This window comes from Triticum urartu, chromosome 4A (assembly GCF_056163025.1).
Source record: "Triticum urartu cultivar PI428250 chromosome 4A, HENAU_Tu73, whole genome shotgun sequence".
Classification (NCBI taxonomy): Eukaryota; Viridiplantae; Streptophyta; class Magnoliopsida; order Poales; family Poaceae; genus Triticum; species Triticum urartu.
In genome coordinates, this window is record NC_141876.1 from 377,269,744 (window position 1) to 377,289,351 (window position 19,608).

Sequence of the window (19,608 nt, forward strand, 5' to 3'; positions counted from 1 at the left end):
ACGGAGGCGGCGACGACGACGACGACGATGCCGACGGCGGCGACTACACGCGATTCTACAGTCTACTCGGCATGTAGAACTGTAAGAGCGGCGGCCGGCGAGGAGCGGCGGCCGGCGAGGAGCGGCGAGGTGAGCGAGACGGCGGGCGAGCATAGTAGTGTGTTTTTTCTTTTTGTAAAATACTTTAAATATGTATGAGCGGGCGTGTTTGTGCCGTGTTTGGTCGAATTTGGTTTGAAGTCGCCGAAATATGCATGAACTCGCCGTGTTTACGGCGTTCAAAAAAATCCCATGGACACCACGACTGGGTGGCATCACGTCTTCAACGCGCGTTTTACATCAGTACGTCCCAAAGACGATTTTTAGCGTCTCCTGGAGGCCAACGACTGGAGATGCTCTTATGTTGGTGGCACAAATCCAGAAACACGGGGTGCGATGACTAACCAGGGCCGCTAGCCCAAACCCCCCTCGAGCCCAATGCAGCGAAAACCCCAACCCTAATACCGACTCGAACCGATCCCCATCTCCGATCCGATCCGATGCTTCCCATGGTCGACGACCCCTCCGCCGCCGGCGCCGCTGCGTCCTCCTCCTTCCCTGACGCCGACGCCTATGGCAACGGGGACTCTGAAGACATCGAGTTCCCAGTCGATCCAATTCCCAATCCTCCCTTCTCCTCCTCTGCTCCCGTCGCCGCCCCCGCCTCTGCCACGGCCACGGTCGGGGAGCGGCGGCCCCTGTTCCAGCGGCTATGGACGGAGGAGGATGAGATCGTGATCCTACGCGCGTTCGCCGAGTTTACGGCGCAGCGGGGCACGGCGTTCGCGTCCCACCAGTACGACACGGAACCCTTCTACGAGGAGATGCGCCGACGCCTCCAGCTCGATTTCTCCAAGAGCCAGCTCGCCGAGAAGCTTCGCCGCCTTAAGCGCAAGTACCGCAACTGCGTCGAGCGCCTCCGTTGCTCCGGCAACACGTTCTCCTTCCGCTCCCCTCACGAGCAGGCCGTCTTCGAGATCGCTCGCAACATCTGGCGCCCCTCCTCCGACAAGCACGGCCGCGACCCCAACGCCGCTGACTCTGAAGACGACGCCACAATCACCGCCACGAATGCTGCAGCCAACGGAGACGCCAAGTCCCCGTCCTCCTCAAAGGCGCATCGCCGTGGCCGCCGCAGGCGTACGGCTGACTTGGCTGCCGATGCGTCCGAGGGGCCTCAGCCGTACATATCGGGGCCCATGCCTGTCAAGACGGAGGACTCGCTGCCGGCATTCTTTCCTCAGGTCTCCATGGACGGTGCTGAGCCTGTTGTGGCGCCAGTGGTGAACACGGAGAGCAGCGTCCTGACGCCTCTGTTCAAGGAAATGGTCCGTGCCATGCTAGGCATCGGCGGCTGCCCGTCGCCGCTGGGCCTGGGAGCGAAGGTGCGGGAGCAACCGTCTGCAGTTCTCGGGATACCCATGGAGGGAGAGAAGTGGAGGCAACAGAGGATTCTGGAGCTGGAGGTGTACCTGCGGCGGATCGACCTGCTGCAGGACGAGGTGAAGTCGGCACTGGAGGAGCTAAAATCCACGCCGCCAACATGATGATTGTGGCCGCTATTCAGCTTCGCCATTCCTTGGTTCAATTGTCATTAGTCCCAGGTACCGTCCATAAAAAAATGTTTTAAACCTGTTTGAAACGCAGGAACTTCGTAGGAATTGCCCTTGTCCAGGATATATATATATATATATATATATATATATATATATATATATATCAAATTTGCAGCGCGACGCTGCCTTAGCAGTTGTGTTAGGCTCGAGCATTAGAGTTAATTTACGTGGTTCAGGTTGTTAATTTATGTGGTTCTGACTGTCGGTCAGCTGTTTTTCTCGTGTTACTGTTTTTTATATATGTGATCATGAATAAGCATGGAGTTTTCCAAATCACATGTGTAGACGTCCCAGCCATATCCTCATAAGCTGAGGAGCATTGTCTGCTTGGTGTGCTGTGCGAATCAGCGCAATGATGAAAAGCACTAAGCAGAACTCCCAGGAAGGCAAAATATATACTCCAATATGAGGTGTATTATTATATTGCGTATAATGATAAGCTGAGGAGTAGTACATAGGAGACAAAAGTTACGTTACGTAGCATAAAAGGAGAGGGTAAAAAAGACTAGGTTCATCCAAGTTTGCTAACAAATATCACCTTGGTTGTGAATTATAAGATGTTTTGGATACTTCAATATAGACTACATATACAAACTGCATTAAATTGCTAACAAATATTACATCAGATTCAAATTAGAAGAGGTTTAAGATATTTTAATATAGACTACATACACATCTTATAATTTGGGTATTAGCACAACCGAGTGGGGCAAAAGCTCCAAAGCGAACTCAGAGCCAGCTTTAGCGCTCTGGCCTCGACCTGGACAAAACATCTTAGGCCAGTTCTTTTTTGCTGGCTTCTGGAATAAGATGCCCTCTACCTCTGAAAGCTCAATCAAAAATTATTCTCTTAAAAGCCTAGTGGTTCCCCGCAAAAAAAAAGCCTAATGGTTAAGTCTTTTTTTTTGGCGGGTCTAGTGGTTAAAGTTTTAATTAGTAGGTTTCTAGAAAGATAAATTTGGTTGGGTTTACAAAATAAGCTGGGTCCCGGCGGCTTAATCTAGAAGCCCAAAAGAACTGGCCTTAAGAGCATCTCCAATGGGTGCTATATAATAGGGACCACCTATGTGACGCTCTCTGCGTCAAATTGCTGAGGATTTGCAGAGGAGTGTGTTCGACTGGGCCGCCCCATGAAGATAGCGACGCGACGCGAACTGTAGCTCAAAAAGAAAACTTGCAAAGCGGAGAATTCATGTGTAGACGTCCCAGCCATATCCTCATAAGCTGAGGAGCATTGTCTGCTTGGTGTGCTGTGCGAATCAGCGCAATGATGAAAAGCACTAAGCAGAACTCCCAGGAAGGCAAAATATATACTCCAATATGAGGTGTATTATTATATTGCGTATAATGATAAGCTGAGGAGTAGTACATACGAGACAAAAGTTACGTCACGTAGCATAAAAGGAGAGGGTAAAAAAGACTAGGTTCATCCAAGTTTGCTAACAAATATCATCTTGGTTGTGAATTATAAGATGTTTTGGATATTTCAATATAGACTACATATACAAACTGCATTAAATTGCTAACAAATATTACATCAGATTCAAATTAGAAGAGGTTTAAGATATTTTAATATAGACTACATACACATCTTATAATTTGGGTATTAGCACAACCGAGTGGGGCAAAAGCTCCAAAGCGAACTCAGAGCCAGTTTTAGCGCTCTGGCCTCGACCTGGACAAAACATCTTAGGCCAGTTCTTTTTTGCTGGCTTCTGGAATAAGATGCCCTCTACCTCTGAAAGCTCAATCAAAAATTATTCTCTTAAAAGCCTAGTGGTTCCCCGCAAAAAAAAAGCCTAATGGTTAAGTCTTTTTTTTGGCGGGTCTAGTGGTTAAAGTTTTAATTAGTAGGTTTCTAGAAAGATAAATTTGGTTGGGTTTACAAAATAAGCTGGGTCCCGGCGGCTTAATCTAGAAGCCCAAAAGAACTGGCCTTAAGAGCATCTCCAATAGGTGCTATATAATAGGGACCACCTATGTGACGCTCTCTGCGTCAAATTGCTGAGGATTTGCAGAGGAGTGTGTTCGACTGGGCCGCCCCATGAAGATAGCGACGCGACGCGAACTGTAGCTCAAAAAGAAAACTTGCAAAGCGGAGAATTCGAACACAGGATAGACTGCTCTAAAGTATGCGTTGCTACCAGTTGAGCTAGAAGCCGTATTCGACCATATTGGAGCATCAAACTTAAAGAACAAAATGCGCTGCACGGATCCGATTAGTTCAGGAATTTTGAAAGCATTTTTTTCTTCAAAAAAACGGAATGTTCCGTGAGACGCAAACACTATCCAAAATTGTGAAAAATATTTGGAAAACTACATTTAAAAAAAGAAACATTTTTTGAGAATCATGAACAATTTTTTGAAACGTGAACATTTTTCCAAATTCCAAAACAAAATTGGGAAACGTGAACGTATTTGAAAATTCCTGAACAAAATATGAAAACATGATTTTAATGAAACTTGTGAACATTTTTCTAAACTCCTGAAAAATGAAAATGCGAACAAATGTTTAAAATTTGTGAGCAATTTTTTAAAATAGGAACATTTTTTGAACATTGTAAATTTGAAAAGAAAACAATCAAACATTTTTTTGTAAAACTAGATTTTTTTTTGAAATTCCAGAACAAATTTTGAAAAATGCGAACAAGTTTTGATTTTTTTAAAATGTGAACAATTTTTTAAAACAGGAGCATTTTTTTCAATTTATGAACAATTTTTAAAAGCGCGAACTTTTTTTTTCATATTTGAATGTTTTTCTAAAACAGGATTTTTTTTGAAATTTCCGAACAATTTTTGAAACATGATCTTTTAAAAAATAAACTTGAAAAATAAATAAATGTAAAAGTGAAAAAACAAAAAGAAAACAAAAAACAAAAAAAAAATTCAAAAAGAAGAAAAAGAAATAGAAATGCGGAAAAAAGGAAAAAACTAAAAACAAAAAAATGCAAGAGGAAACAGGAAAACCCGTCACAATGATAAAAATGGTTCGGAGAAGGTTCCCAAAACCGGCTGCCCAGATTTTTTATAATGGGCCGGCCCATTGCTAGCGATGCGGCGCTTCGCCTGTGCGTTGCGTCGACATTTTGACGCAACAAGCGGCGCATATGGTTTTCCATATAATAGGGTCTAAACTGGAGGTCGAAGCAAAATTTCGTAACACCTCAAACTGATTTTTACAACATCAAAGACCTTCAACTCCGCTTAAAAAAAGACCTTCAACTCCAATAGATAGCTAAAAACATTTTTTTAATGCATATTGCATAGATCATTCATATAAACATTCAAACATCGCATAGATTAAACATAAAGAACACTACTATACTCATCCGACACATAGTCGGTGTCGATAGACTTCCAATATGCCAGGTCGTCATCGAAGCTCAGCTCCTCCTGTGAATCAAGGTTGATCACCATCGATGGGCCAGCCTCATCCCCTTTCACCTTCTCAACATCTCACTTCCAAAGAAACTCTGCCTTGTATTGGACATACTGCGGGTTCTCCCTCGCAACGACGCCATCGCCTCCTCGTCGCTCTCGCCGGGAAGAATGCGGGTATCCTTCTTCTCCTCCCCCTCGTTGTCCGACACTGTTGGTGCAATATCTTGCCCCTTGTGTTTTGGAGACGGTTGTCAGAAATAACATGGGAATAATTGGTTTATTAGTGCACACAGAGAGAAATAGTTTTAGGCGTACCTAGAAGAATATTATATTCTACCATGAAGTTTGAAGAACTTCGCTGAGGAACATCTGCATTACAGAGAAGAAACAGATACATTTCGAGAAGAAAGTGTACCGAGAAGATTGTGTGAAGGAGATGACCCCTTAAAATTATTGTTGATGCGAAGAAATTTTCATTTGGTGTGTCCGAAGAAAAATGGCTGCAGTCGAGAAGGTCGAAGACGAAGCGAAGATGTAGTATTCGTTTTTTTCATTGTTCTTCTTCTCTTATTTGAGTCATAGGGCCTCTGTATTATTAAGAGGGGTATAGGTTCTTGGTGCTTAGGTCTGTTGTGATGGTTAGCTGAAACCTATGAGAGTGGAGCGAAATCTATTTGTGTTCCGAATAAATACTTGTCAGCAAGAGACGTAGTTCTTCTTCGCTGCGAGACATTTGATTCTGACTTGTCACGGCCCTAGATTAATTGTTTGTAATTAGTTGCATTAGTGAGCATCATCATGCTTCATTTTAAATTCAAGGAAATCAAATTGAGGAATTCTTAAAGCCTCAGAAATCATTTTAATAAAGGGGCAAAGAACCCTGGAAATCTCATTCAATTGTTCAAAATGCTCCTTTAATTGTTTTGCGAATTTTGGCAAGAACTATAATTCAACCCAAAATTTAGGAACATTTTTAAGGATTATTTTGGGCTTTAAGTTAAATCACTATTGTATTTGAATTTGAGGTTATATTCATATAATTAAAATATAATTTGAAAACTCCCTGAAATAATTTATGTGCATTTGGCTAGGTCCATTATGGCAACATAAGTTCAGAGAAGAGTTTGGCACTATTTAAATTTTGGTTGAATTCTGAAAAACAGTGGCAAAAGAATATTAAAACAAAAGCAGAAATAAATAGAAATAGAGAGAAGAGAGAGAGAGACTTATCAGGACCATGCCCAGCAGCCTAGCTACTGTGCAGCCCAACCCACCAGGACACACTGTCTTTAACCTCTGCCTATTGGCAGAGGCGTGTAGGCGCGCGCGCCCGAGGCCTCCACCTCCTCTGTGCCTGCTTCACGCCGTCCCCATGCCTCCTCCTTGCAACACAGAGACGCCCTCGTCCACTCCTCTTACTTTATAGCCCTTCCCTTGTTCCTGTCATTCCCGAGCGCGCCCATTGCCGTTGCTTGGTGCCATCGCGCCCAGCTAGATCGCCTGGCCTCCCCAGCATGTCCTGGAGCTCCGCTGCGACGCCTTCTTCCTCTTCGCCTACGCACGTGAGCCAGGGGTCAACACAGCGTCGCTCTCTTCGCCACCTTCACCGTCGGCCGCCGCCCCGTCGACTCCAGAACCTCCATCGAACCCCGAGCCCTCCGTCCGACGCGCTCTGAGCTTCTGCTCTGTTTCTCCCATTCAATGTTGTCCCTCGCATCCTCTAGCCACCGCCCCCGTGAGCACCGAGCTTCGGCCATCGCCATGGCCGGCGAGCCTCGTGCTACCGAGCTCTTTCGCTCGCTCGAGTAGCACGCGCGCACTCACGGGTCCCCAAGAAGCCGCATAACCGCTCGGTTGGTCTTCCCGTGCACCACAATGTCGACTGCTTCATGCCTGTGGCTCGGCCGTCGCGAAAGCTCGTCGCTGGCCATGCTCCCGGCCTCCCTGCGCCCCTGACGCGTCCCGTGGATGCGCACGAGCGCCAACTACTCGTAGGGCCAAGTAACGCCCTGGCCAATGCCTATAGCGCCGTCCCAAGCGGACATCATCGCGCGTCGCCGGTGGCCAAGTCCGGCCGGCTGACATGGCCCTGTAATTAGGGCCTAACCCCCATGCTAACCCACCACCACAACCTATGATAGTGGGCCCCATGCCACCTAATGTTTTAGTTAGAATTAATTTAAGTCACTGCTTAACACTTTTAAATGAATGAGTTGCTGACTAGTGGGACCCACCAGTCAGTTTTGACTTTGTTGATTGCTGACGCAATGCTGATGCAATAAAGGATTTTCTGGTTAAAAATAAAAATATGATTTTATAAATTCCAGAAAATACCACAAACTTCAAAAACTCATAGAAAATAATCTATAACTTAGATGAAAATAATTATATATGAAAAATGATGAAAAATATATGAAGAATTTGTTTATGCCATGTTCATGCATGTTTGAGCAAATAACATCGCCAACTAGGACAACTCATTGTTATGGAATATATGGTAATTAGTTTTGGAGTTGGAATTTGCTATATGTTTGAATTCCACTTCAACTAATATGACTAACTATTGCATTGGGTCAATTCGGTACCTTAACTTGTCATGTCATCCATTTGGTTGTGCATTGCATTGAATGTGTTTCCTTTTCCTATTTGCCAGTGTTGTTCCTTCTCGGTAGAAGACGGTCCCGACACAGTGATCGTTGACACCGGTCGAGAGCTATACTATCTTCAAAAGTGCCAGACAAGCAAACTCCCCTTGATCACTCGGATACAATCCCACTCTCTCTCACTCTTGCTCTATTTTATTACATTAGGAAGATAACGATTCAACTATTACCTGTTGTGATAGTTGAACACATTCCTCTGCATGACCTGTCTTTGCCACAGTAAATAGTCAAAACCTTCTAGCATGAGTAGAAATTACTTGAGCCATGTTGTGACTACTCATCCATGCTTGCTTGTTATGCCTGTTATTGCTTAGAGTTGTTTCATGTATGATTCATCTGGGAATGAGTTGGAGTGCCGTGATCATGTTCTGTTGTTGAGAGCTAAGTGTGTGAACATGATTTGGTAAAGGTAGTGATGAGAGGCCATGTAGGAGTACATGGTGGATTGTCTAATTGAGACCGTCCTTAGGAATTGAGTTCTGTGTATGTGGTTCGAGACTTACTACCACACATTGGGCCCTGAAATATGACCCCTCTCAACTTATTAATCGCCTTGATCTCTGTCCAGGAGTTGCAACTAGTTTCTGGTGTTTGTAGGTAGTCTATTTGTCTACAAAGTGGCACCCCGTACAGGTGGGCTTGGGACAGACTAGGCATCATGGCACTGTGTACAAAGCGTAGTTCCACCCGATGAGGTGGGCTTGGGAACCCTACACACATTGTTTGGGGCCGTAATGGAAACTTCGGCCGGACTTCAGTTGTGGGTTAGTTCTCAGATAGGCGATAAACCTGGACTAGAGTCTTGCATGGTTAGTTAGGTTGTGGCCGACACCCTCGCTAGGCTTCCGCTTGAAGGTTGCCGAGATACATGACGTGTATATGTTGGTAAGTGGTGAGAGCGTGTGTGAAGAAGTACACCCCTGCAGGGTAATATGATCTATTCGAATAACTGTGTCCTCGGATATGGACTACTTGGAGACTTATATGGTTCATAGATAACTTGAAGTGGATACTCTAAAATGCGCAAGATAAGTGTTGACACAAGATTTTGGCATGCTCAAAAACATAATTAAGAAGCCCTCAAATGGAAAAGTGCTCAAAGTGAGAAAGTTCCATATTGTCAAAAGGAGAAACTTTGATATTTGGGCCATAGCCATCCGTTCTCATCTCTAAGGCCGAAGTTGTGTTCGAAGTACTAAGATTTTGTGTCCAGAATACTATTCGGCTGATTACGCCCCCAAGACAGCCTCATATGGAAACTGATCTACATGAGTTGTCTTCATCTCGTCGAAACGATCAATTTCGATATAACAAATCGTCCCAATCCAAAGTCGTATGCAAAAGTCAGAGCCCACACAACGCGACCCTGCAATGAGCAAAATATGACGCCCGGGACCAGACACACATGTCACTATGTCTGACGAGTTGCGTGAATAATTACCTATTTTACGTGAGCGATTTGGCCCTGAAAATAGCCTCGAGTTAAAAAACGTTCAACATGAAATATGTTTGCCTTGTCGAAATGAGTAAATATGCTTTTGGGCGCATTTTCATCGGAGGTCGTTTACTGCCTCAAAAGTGATCCGCAAGGTGCAGCCAGGTTATAAACCGATCAGTTTTGGAAACTCCAGATTTCGAGTTGGACCCAAATTATGGTTTTAAACGTGAATTATAACCTTTCCTTGCACGGGAAGTCCATCCGCCTCTTATATACATGAGGGGTGACGTCCAATTGAAAAAACCAACACACAATCGAACAATCAATCTATTGCCTTTTATCTTTACCTTTTTTACGTTCTCCCTTGTATGTTTCTTCTCGTTCTACGTCTTGGAGGGCAGCGATCCACGAGGCCCTAGGGGTGATCAGGTTGACCTAGGGAATCCCATAGCCACCGCGCGCCCTGACGGGGTCTCTCCCGGGTGTGTGGGGTTTCGGGTCAATAAAATCACCCGTTAGATTGCTTTCGTACCGCGCTTTCGGCTGGGTCTCCTTCGACGTGATCTGTGGTGCATCACCCCCAGTGTCGAGGGTACACAGTGACGTGTTCATGTGTGAACACAATTTTTGGCGACTCTGCTGGGGACTAAAGATCAATCATCATCATCATCCATCATGTCTGACAACGACAAGATTCCCAAGCCCTCGGAAAGCAACGCCGATAGCATAATCAAGCCCAATTTTGAGGAGTTATCGGAGGAACATCGCCAAGTTTATGAGGAGTACAAGAAGGCGCGTGAAGAGAAGGAGATGCAGGATTTCCATGAGCAGGTTAAATCCTCTGTGAGCAGTACCTTCTATAGTCGCATTACTAATAGCAATAATCTCTTATACCAGATTTTCTTGGAAAATAGTAATGCTCAAAAAAGTATGCCTCAATCATCTAGTTGTAATGTTGGTGTGCCTGTTACCGCATAAATCCCTAATCCAACTCTTCACATGCAGGTGAATTATTATCCTAGCCCAACAAATCAAATTGTTGCCGCACCCATTAATCCTATCATGAGTATGCCAAGTTCGGTGGTGACGCCGAACCAAACCCTACATACAAGTGCAAATGCTGTTAGGTCATTGCCGAACTACATTTTGGCATACATGCTCAATTCACAACTGCAGCTACTAACCCTACTCCTCCTATGCCACCGCCACAAGCTTCATCGTCCACTATGGATGGTGCTCTAGCGAATCTTAGAGAGGAGATGGCTAAGATGCTCCGAGAGAATTTTGGAGTTGAGTTACCAAGGAATCAGATTTACCAAAAGCCATATCCAGAATACTTTGATGCAATTCAGTGCCCTTCGGGATATAAAATTCTAGATTTAGTTAAATTTAACGTATAGGGTACAAAAAACCACATGGGAGCACATTAGTCAGTACTTGGCACAATTAGGTGAGGCGAGATGAGTGGAAAGTACGCTATTTCCTTTATCCTTGACCGGTACTGCTTTCTCATGGTTTTCTGCTTTACCACCCGGTTCTATTAGTACATGGTTTCACTTGGAGCAAAAGTTCCATGACCACTTCTACAGTGGTGAAAATGAGCTTAAACTATCCCATCTTACGTCGGTTAAGCAAAAGCATGATGAATTGGTCTCCGATTATGTCAAAAGATTTAGATATACAAAAACCGATGCTATAGTTTGGTGATAACTGAGAAAGACTTGGCTAATCTCGTGCTTAGTGGTTTGAGAACTCACATTAGAGAAAAGCTGGAAGGATATGAGTTTTCGAGTATCAACCAAGTCCTACAAGGGGCTTTGGCTCAGGAAAGCCGAATCAAAGATCTTAAAGAGGTGCATAGGTATAAAATTGACCGTCCTAAGATGAATATGGTTGATTTGGATAGTGATCATTCGAAGGATGATGTTGAAGTTTATGCTGTTGAATTTGTTTGGCCCTCAAAGGCCAAACCATTTACTTGCAATGATCTAAAGCCAATTCATAAGAATCTTGATGATGAAATGAAATTTACTTTCAATGTTGCTAAGTGTGATAAAATGTTTGATGCTTTATTGCAAGCCAAGATTATTAGAATATCTCATACTTTACCGCCATTTGAAGAGCTGAAACGACGTGCTTATTGCAAGTATCATAATTCGTTTTCTCATGCTACTAATGATTGCAATGTTTTTTGACGACAGATACAATCAACCATTAATGACAGACAATTGCATTTTTCTCAGATGTAAGTTGATAAGCAGCCTTTCCCAATTAACACTATGGATTTGGAGGGGTAGAAGATGTTAATTCATACCAACATAGACGAATCAGCTAATAAGAATAATATTGTCATTGGTGAGCCCAGGAAAAATAAGGAGAGCGACAAGGTCTTGGGGAGACAAGTTGTGATTGACAAGCAACCCAGTGGCAAGGAGTTTGTCAAGATCACCATCAAGAATCCTACACCCGGGGAGCAACCACAAGTGCAAGAGAATACTCATGTCAAATTTGTTAAGCCCAATAGTCCAGAGGTTGGCAAGTGGAAGACGAATGAAGCTAAAGCGCAGCGCAAGAGAATCAAGCCAACTTTTGATATGTTGCTATCCAAATATGCAAATCAAGCGGTCGGTTCTAGATCTAACCGGTCATCAAATTAAGCGCTCAAGATCACCTCCAAGGGAAGAATTTCAGCATCACGCAAGGCCATATGGGTCGTGGGCACGAGGACCATGGATGGCGCCACCCCCTATGTGCCATACTATGTGGGAGGCTTTAATGGAGGATGGGAGAAGCCCCTAATGGCCCCTTATGCTTTTCATCCGGGGTGGGCAGAACCAAGGAGGTATATTCGGGAGAGTCTTTCTTATCCCACATGAGGCCGTTTGAACAACGGTGTCAATCGGCCAATGCAAGATAATCATCGAAGGGTTGGCAAGCAAGTGTGGCGTGCTAAATCACCAAGTGCTGAAATTTCAGAGCCTAGCAAGCAAAAAGAGAAGAGTACTAGTGTTGAAACTATTATGATAGGCACTAAAGAATTAACAATCAAAGGGCCAATTATTGTTGATAATCCAGCTGATCCTAGTAAAGATGTGGCCGCTTTCCAGCAAGGTCCCATGACTAATGATCGTGAAGCTAGCATAAGCAAGGCCAAGCCGAGGGATCCAAAATATACTCAGCCTAAGTGGTGTCCTCCCGGTCTGACCAAGGCATAAAAAGGAGATTGCAGCGCATGAGGAGCCATGAGAAGGAGGAACAAGAAGCAAAGAAGCAAAGAGATAAGTTGTTCAATGAAATATATCCCATGGTGCCCCCAAAACAAGTGTGGAAGCCTAAGCGAAAGGAAAACGTAGTAGCTTCAGCATTTATCATAGCAACACCTACACCACCAAGCGAGGATGATGTGGCTACTATTACATCGTACACTTCACCCATTACTTCCTCTTCACTTGGAGATGTTTCGGAGTCAGTGGCATGCTTGAGGAAGGAGATGAAATGCTTGATTACGAGTCTACACCGGTTCATGAAGGTATGGATATTAATATGGTATATTACTTACCTGCTGAATTTCGTGCTATAAATGAAGAAGGGGAAGTAGCTTAGCTGGATTTGGTCCTAAAAATGCTATATTAGAGAAGCCAAAAGAACCAGTGACACACTTAAATCCATTGTTCCTTAAAGGTCATATTAATGGATCGCCGGTTGCTAGAATGCTTATTGATGGTGGTGCTGTGGTGAATCTTATGCCATATTCGATCTTCAAAAAATTGGGGCTGCACGATGAAGAGTTAATAAAGACCAACATGGTCCTTAATGGATATGAAGGCAAAGAGATAATTAAATCCAAAGGTGTAATGTATGTGGAGCTTACAGTGGGAAGCAAAACTTTGGTTACCGCATTCTTTGTCGCCGAGGTACAAGGTAACTACAATGTGATATTAGGTCGCGTTGGGTTCATGCAAACCAATGTGTGCCATTGATACGTCTCCAATGTATCTATAATTTTTGATTGTTCCATGCTGTTATATTATCATTCTTGGATGTTTTACATTCATTTTATAACAACTTTATATCATTTTTTGGGACTAACCTATTGACATAGTGCCGAGTGCCTATTGCTTGCTTGTTTTTTACTTCGCATAATATCAGTACCGAATGAAGTCCAAATACCACGGGACTTTTTTGAGATTTTTTTCAGCCCAGAAGCAAGCTTGGGAGCCAAGGAAGTGCCAGAGGGGAGGCCTGTGGGGCCCACAACCCACCAGGGCGCGCTAGAAGCCCCTAGGGTGCCCAGGTGGGTGGTGGGGCCCATAGGAGTCCTTTCCACCGCCTCTCAACTTTATAAGTACCTAAATATTCCAGAAACCATAGGGGAGTCGACGACACACAATTCCATCCGCCGCAAGTTCGAGAACCACGAGATCCAATCTGGAGCCCTATTCCGGCACCCTGCCAGAGGGGAAGACGATCACAGAGGGGTTTATCATCCTCATTAGCGCTCCTCCGATGATGCGTGAGTAGTTCACCATAGACCTACGAGTCCGTAGGCAATAGTTAGATGGCTTCTTCTCTCTTTTTGATTCTCAATACAATGTTCTCCCGATGTTCTTGAAGATCTATTTGATGTAATGACTTTTTGAGGTGTGTTTGTTGGGATTCGATGAATTGCAAGTTTATGATCAGATCTAGCTATAAATATTATTTGAGACTTCTTTAATCTCTTATATGCATGATTGTTATAGCCTCGTGTTTCTTCTCCGAAACTTTGGTTTGATTTGCCAACTTGATTGATTTTTCTTGCAATGGGAAGAGGTGCTTTGTGATGGTTTCGATCTTGCGGTCTCCTCACCCAGTGACAGAAGGGGTAGCGAGGCACGCATGTATCGTTGCTATTAAGGATAAAAAGGCGGGGTCTATTCCTACATGAATAGATCTTGTCTACATCATGTCATCGTTCTTATTGCATGTCGGGGTACACGAACATGGGTATATGTTTCCCCTGATTCGTGCATGGATGGAGACACAACAAGTGCAAGAGCAAGACTTCAGCACCAAGATCATATCAGAGCATGAGAGCTCAGTCCTTTGAAGGATCAAAGTACCGATCAAGAGGACCAAGAATAGCTAGAGAGACAAGAATGCAACTGCGAGAAGGACCTCCCTTGTCGGGCAGGCGAGCCTGACGAGGATGGTATTACCCCCGGAAGCAAGCCACCAAATCGTCCCGGCAGGTCTGCTGGGGCTAACGGAGGCAAACCACTCCACCGCCCCACCTCACAAGCGACGCAAGTCATCAACCAGTGCGGTGTCAAGCCACAAAGTGACTGAGTGGCTGTTATTCGCCACATGGCAGCCACTTCCTACAGAAATACCTCAAGGCGACACCCGTCCTGAGACGTGTCAAGCAAGCAGGCGCAAAGCTGGCAAAACAGCCCGGCAGGGCCTACCGGGCGAGCCATGATATGATGTCGAGCAGCGCATTTAATGCGCTTTGTCAGCCTGCAGAGTTAGGTATGATAGCACTGTTTGCTATCTAATCGGTATGTAAAGACTGATTTGCCACTGTGGTGACCCCTTAATCTATAAAAGGAGGCCCATGGCAACCGTAGAGAGGATTCAGACCCCCTTACACTCATACACGCATAGCTCCTCTTGCCCCGAGGCAACCTTGCCAGGCAAGAGCGTTGCGCCTCACCACCATTTTCCATCATCAATCCACCAAAGCAGGAGTAGGGTTTTATGCCTTGCAGCAGCCCAAACTTGGGTAAAACTACCCGCGTGGTCTCTGCCGTGCTGCGTTACGTTTCTCCTCTCTTTGTGCAACGTGCCCACCCCCGCCAAACCAAAAGGGGCCCTTGGTCCCATAGGTGGTCGTGGTTTCGCGACATCTTTGGCACACTAGGTAAGGGGATCACTTGCGCGAACCAGAGAGCATAAGCAGCGCGTCGTCATCACCAGCTCCATGAACAACGTCATTACTTAATGACACTCGAGAAAAAGGCGGAGGAGGGCGAAGCCGGAACGGGAGAGGGACCTCGCTCCCCCTCCGGCCCTGTCCGAATCTTGACCACCTCCCTCCGTCGCGGCTGCGGCAGTAGCGGAAGTTAGCAATTAAGGGTGGCAAGATCACCCCGAACGAATTAGGCAGCGTGGGTATATTCCTAGCCTTGTTCGGGGAAGAGGGCGATACCTGAAAGCACAAGGTTTTTCTCTCCCTGCTACTCTCACCTTTTGACAATCGAGCTGCTCTGGGTTTTAGTGTCATCAATGTCGATGAGCCCGCGCAATACTGGGTTCAGTATTTACCCTGCTTAGGGAAATCCTGAGTGGAGCGTTGGTGCGAATCCACTGGATTGATAACCTAGGTTTCATAATTTTATTTATCTCAATACCGAGGAGGGATTGACAACCCCTCTTACGCGTTGGGTTGCAAGTATTTATTCTTTGTGTGCATGTACCGTTTACATAGTGTTTCTTGGTTCTCCTACTGGATTGATAACCTAGGTTTCATAACCAAGGGGAATACTTACCGTTGTTGTGCTGCATCATCCTCTCCTCTTCGGGGAAATACCAACGCAGATACAAGCAATCAGGTAGAATTTGGTGCCGTTGCCGGGGAGACATCATCAACATCTATGAGGTTCCTAATCACAAATCTCATCTCCTTGCAATTTAAATTATTTTCCATTTGCCTCTCGTTTTCATCTCCCCCACTTCTAAAACGTTTTTGCGAAAAGCACAAAAATATTTGCCTTTTTCTCGTTCGATCTTTTGCTTGCATGTGATCTTGTTTGCGTAGTCAGGATATCTCAAGAAAATACCTAATGGTGTGATTTTTCCAATACTAATAATAATGATTTTATTAGTATTTCGATTGCTCCTCCCCTCACTAGGCGGAGTCTTATGATATTAATGCCGCTTTGTTGAATCTTGTTATGAAAGAGCAATTTTCCATTGTCATGCCATGTCCCATCTAAACACTTCCGTAGAATTGTGTGATATGCAAAAGAAAAATGATGTGGAAAATGATATTGTGAATTTGAAATTATTTCCTTTCTCTTTGAGAGATCATGCAAAAATTTGGTTTTTTTCTTTGCCTTGTAATAGTATCGATTCTTGGGATAAGTGCAAAGATGCTTTTATTACTACATATTTTCTGCCCATGAAAATTATTTCCCTTAGAAATCAAATAGTTAATTTTAAGCATAATGAGCATGAACATGTTGCGCAATTTTGGAAAAGAATGAAATTGATGGTAAGAAATTGTCCTACTCATGGTTTAAATCTATGTATGATTATACAAAAAATTTATGCGGGGTTGAAATTTGTTTATAGAAATCTTTTGGATTCCACCGCGGGAGGCACTAGTATGGAAATTACTTTGGGTGAAGCTACTAAATTGCTAGATAATATCATGGAAAATTATTCACAATGGCATACCAAAAGAGCACCTACTAGTAAAAAAGTTAATGCGGTTGAAGAAATTAGTACTTTGAGTGAAAAAGTTGATGCTCTTATGAAATTGATTGCTAGCAAAAATGCTCCTATTGATCTTAATGATGTGCCTTTGTCTATGTTTATTTAGCAAAATAGTGATCCTGTAGATGTGAATTTTGTCTCGCGAAACAATTTTAATAACAATGCTTATAGAGGTAATTTTAATCCTAGGCCTTTTCCTGGAAATTCAAATAATTATGGCAATTCCTATGGTAATTCTTCTTACAATAGTAATAAAAATCCCTCTGATCTTGAGAATAATATAAAAGAATTTATCAATGCTCAAAAAGTTTTCAATGCTAATATAGAGGAAAAACTGAGTAAACTTGATGATATGTCTAGAAGCATTGATAGAATTTCGCATGATGTACAAAATCTCAAGATTAAAATTTTTCCACCCAAGGTTGGTGTTAATGAATCAATTAAAGCTTTCTATGTTTCTATGGATGAAAGTAAGAAGCATATTGCTATGCTTAGAGCTAAAAGAGAATTTTTAGAAAGAGCGTTTTCTACCGATTGCTTTCATAGTAATGATGAAGATCTTAAAATGATTGGTGTTTCTTCTATTGACTCCTTGTTTCGTAATGTTAAACTTGATGGAAAGAGGACTGAAGAAGAGTCAACTTTAGCTAGACGGCGTCCTCATAATTTGGAGGGTAAAAATCTTGTTGAAAAAATTGATAAAAGTGGGTTTGGAGAGGTCAAAACTTTAACTAGTGATGTGCCCACTCTTTTGGATTACAAAGATTTTAATTATTATAGTTGCTCTTTGATTGACTGTATTTCTTTGTTGCAATCCATGATAAATTCACCCAATGCCTATGAACAAAATAAAGCTTTTACCAAACATAGTGTAGAAGCGATGATGAAAGCTTTAGAAGAAAAGTTGGAATTAGAGATTTCAATTCCTAGAAAATTATATGATGAATGGGAACCTACCATTAAAGTCAAGATTTAAAATTATGAGTGCTTTGCTTTATGTGATTTGGGTGCTAGTGTTTCCATGATTCTGAAATCTCTTTGTGATGTGCTTGGTATTACCAATATTGAAGAATGTTCTCTTAATTTGCACTTGGCGGATTCTACTATTAAAAAGCCTTTGGGAAGGGTTAATGATGTTCTTATTCTTGCAAATAGGAACTATGTGCACATTGATTTTATTGTTCTTGATATTGATTGCAATCCGTCTTGTCCAATAATACTTGGTAGGCCGTTTTTACGAACTATAAGTGCCTGCTACTTCTTGAGCTTGCGTTGGTTTTCCCTTGAAGAGGAAAGGGTGATGCAACAAAGTAAAGATAAGTATTTCCCTCAGTTAGAGAACCAAGGTATCAATACAGTAGGAGGTACAATCAAGTCCCCAATCTATGCACCTGCTGTAACGCCCTCGATGTGGCTATATCTCCCACGTGTCGAAGCACGACTTAGAGGCATAACCGCATTGAAAGCAATGTCGCAAGTGAGGCAATCTTCACACAACCCATGTAATACATAAGGGAAAGAGATACATAGTTGGCTTACAATCGCCACTTCACACAATACATGAATAAAGCATTACAACATCCAAATACAATCAAGGTCCGACTACGGAACCAAAATAAAAGAAGAACCCCCAAATGCGACAAGGTCCCCGATCGACCCCAACTGGGCTCCACTACTGATCAACTAGAACGAAACAACACAAAGGACAAGATCTTCATCGAGCTCCTCCTTGAGCTTGGTTGCATCATCTGCACGGTTCGACGGCACCTGCAAACTGGTTTGGAAGTATCTGTGAGTCACGGGGACTCAGCAATCTCACACCCTCGCGATCAAGACTATTTAAGCTTATGGGTAAGGTAAAAGGTATGAGGTGGAGCTGCAGCAAGCGACTAGCATATATGGTGGCTAACATACGCAAATGAGAGCGAGAAGAGAAGGCAAAGCATGGTCGATAAAACTATGATCAAGAAGTGATCCTAGAACAACCTACGTCAAGCATAACTCCAACACCGTGTTCACTTCCCGGACTCCGCCGGAAAGAGACCATCACGGAAACACACGCGGATGATGTATTTTAATTAAGGTCAACTTCAGGTTTTCTACAACCGGACATTAACAAATTCCCATCTGCCCATAACCGCGGGCACGGCTTTCAAAAGTTCAAATCCCTGCAGGGGTGTCCCAACTTAGCCCATCACAAGCTCTCATGGTCAACGAAGGAATAGACCTCCTCCCAGAGCGACGAAGGGACTGAGGAGTAAAAAGAAGTCCTAACTCTCCGATATATATAATCCTAAATGACTCAAAACATTTCTAGACTCAATAACGCCAGCAATTCGATCAAGCAGGGGGCTCCTAAAGTCGGGGAGGGCTCTGATACCAACTTGTCACGCCCTCAATGCAGCTATATCTCCCACGTGTCGAAGCACGACTTAGAGGCATAGCCGCATTGAAAACAATGTCGCAAGTGAGGTAATCTTCACACAACCCATGTAATACATAAGGGAAAGAGATACATAGTTGGCTTACAATCGCCACTTCACACAATTACATGAATAAAACATTACAACATCCAGATACAATCAAGGTCCGACTACGGAACCAAAATAAAAGAAGACTACCCCAAATGCTACACAGATCCTCGATCGACCCCAACTGGGCTCCACTACTGATCAACTAGAACGAGACAACACAAAGGACAAGATCTTCATCGAGCTCCTCCTTGAGCTTGGTTGCATCACCTGCTCGGTAACATCGGCACCTGCAAACTGGTTTTGGAAGTATCTGTGAGTCACGGGGACTCAGCAATCTCACACCCTCGCGATCAAGACTATTTAAGCTTATGGGTAAGGTAAAGGTATGAGGTGGAGTTGCAGCAAGCGACTAGCATATTTGGTGGCTAACATATACGCAAATGAGAGCGAGAAGAGAAAGGTAAAAGCACGGTCGAACAACTATGATCAAGAAGTGATCCTAGAACAACCTACGTCAA

The 19,608-nt window shown here is 43.7% G+C and overlaps 1 protein-coding gene across 1 annotated transcript; it reads left to right on the forward strand.

Moving 5' to 3' along the window:
* Nucleotides 1-416: 416 nt before the first annotated feature.
* LOC125551563 (putative transcription factor At5g28040) lies at nucleotides 417-1,928 on the forward strand. The gene has a single exon (XM_048714815.2). The coding sequence runs from the start codon at nucleotides 540-542 to the stop codon at nucleotides 1,584-1,586; it is 1,047 nt and encodes a 348-aa protein (XP_048570772.1). The 5' UTR covers nucleotides 417-539; the 3' UTR covers nucleotides 1,587-1,928.
* The last annotated feature ends 17,680 nt before the right edge of the window (nucleotides 1,929-19,608 follow it).

What these genes read in the sequence shown, in the direction of transcription:
- LOC125551563 (XM_048714815.2), top strand. Translation starts at nt 540, where the DNA reads ATGCTTCCCATGGTCGACGACCCCTCCGCCGCCGGCGCCGCTGCGTCC.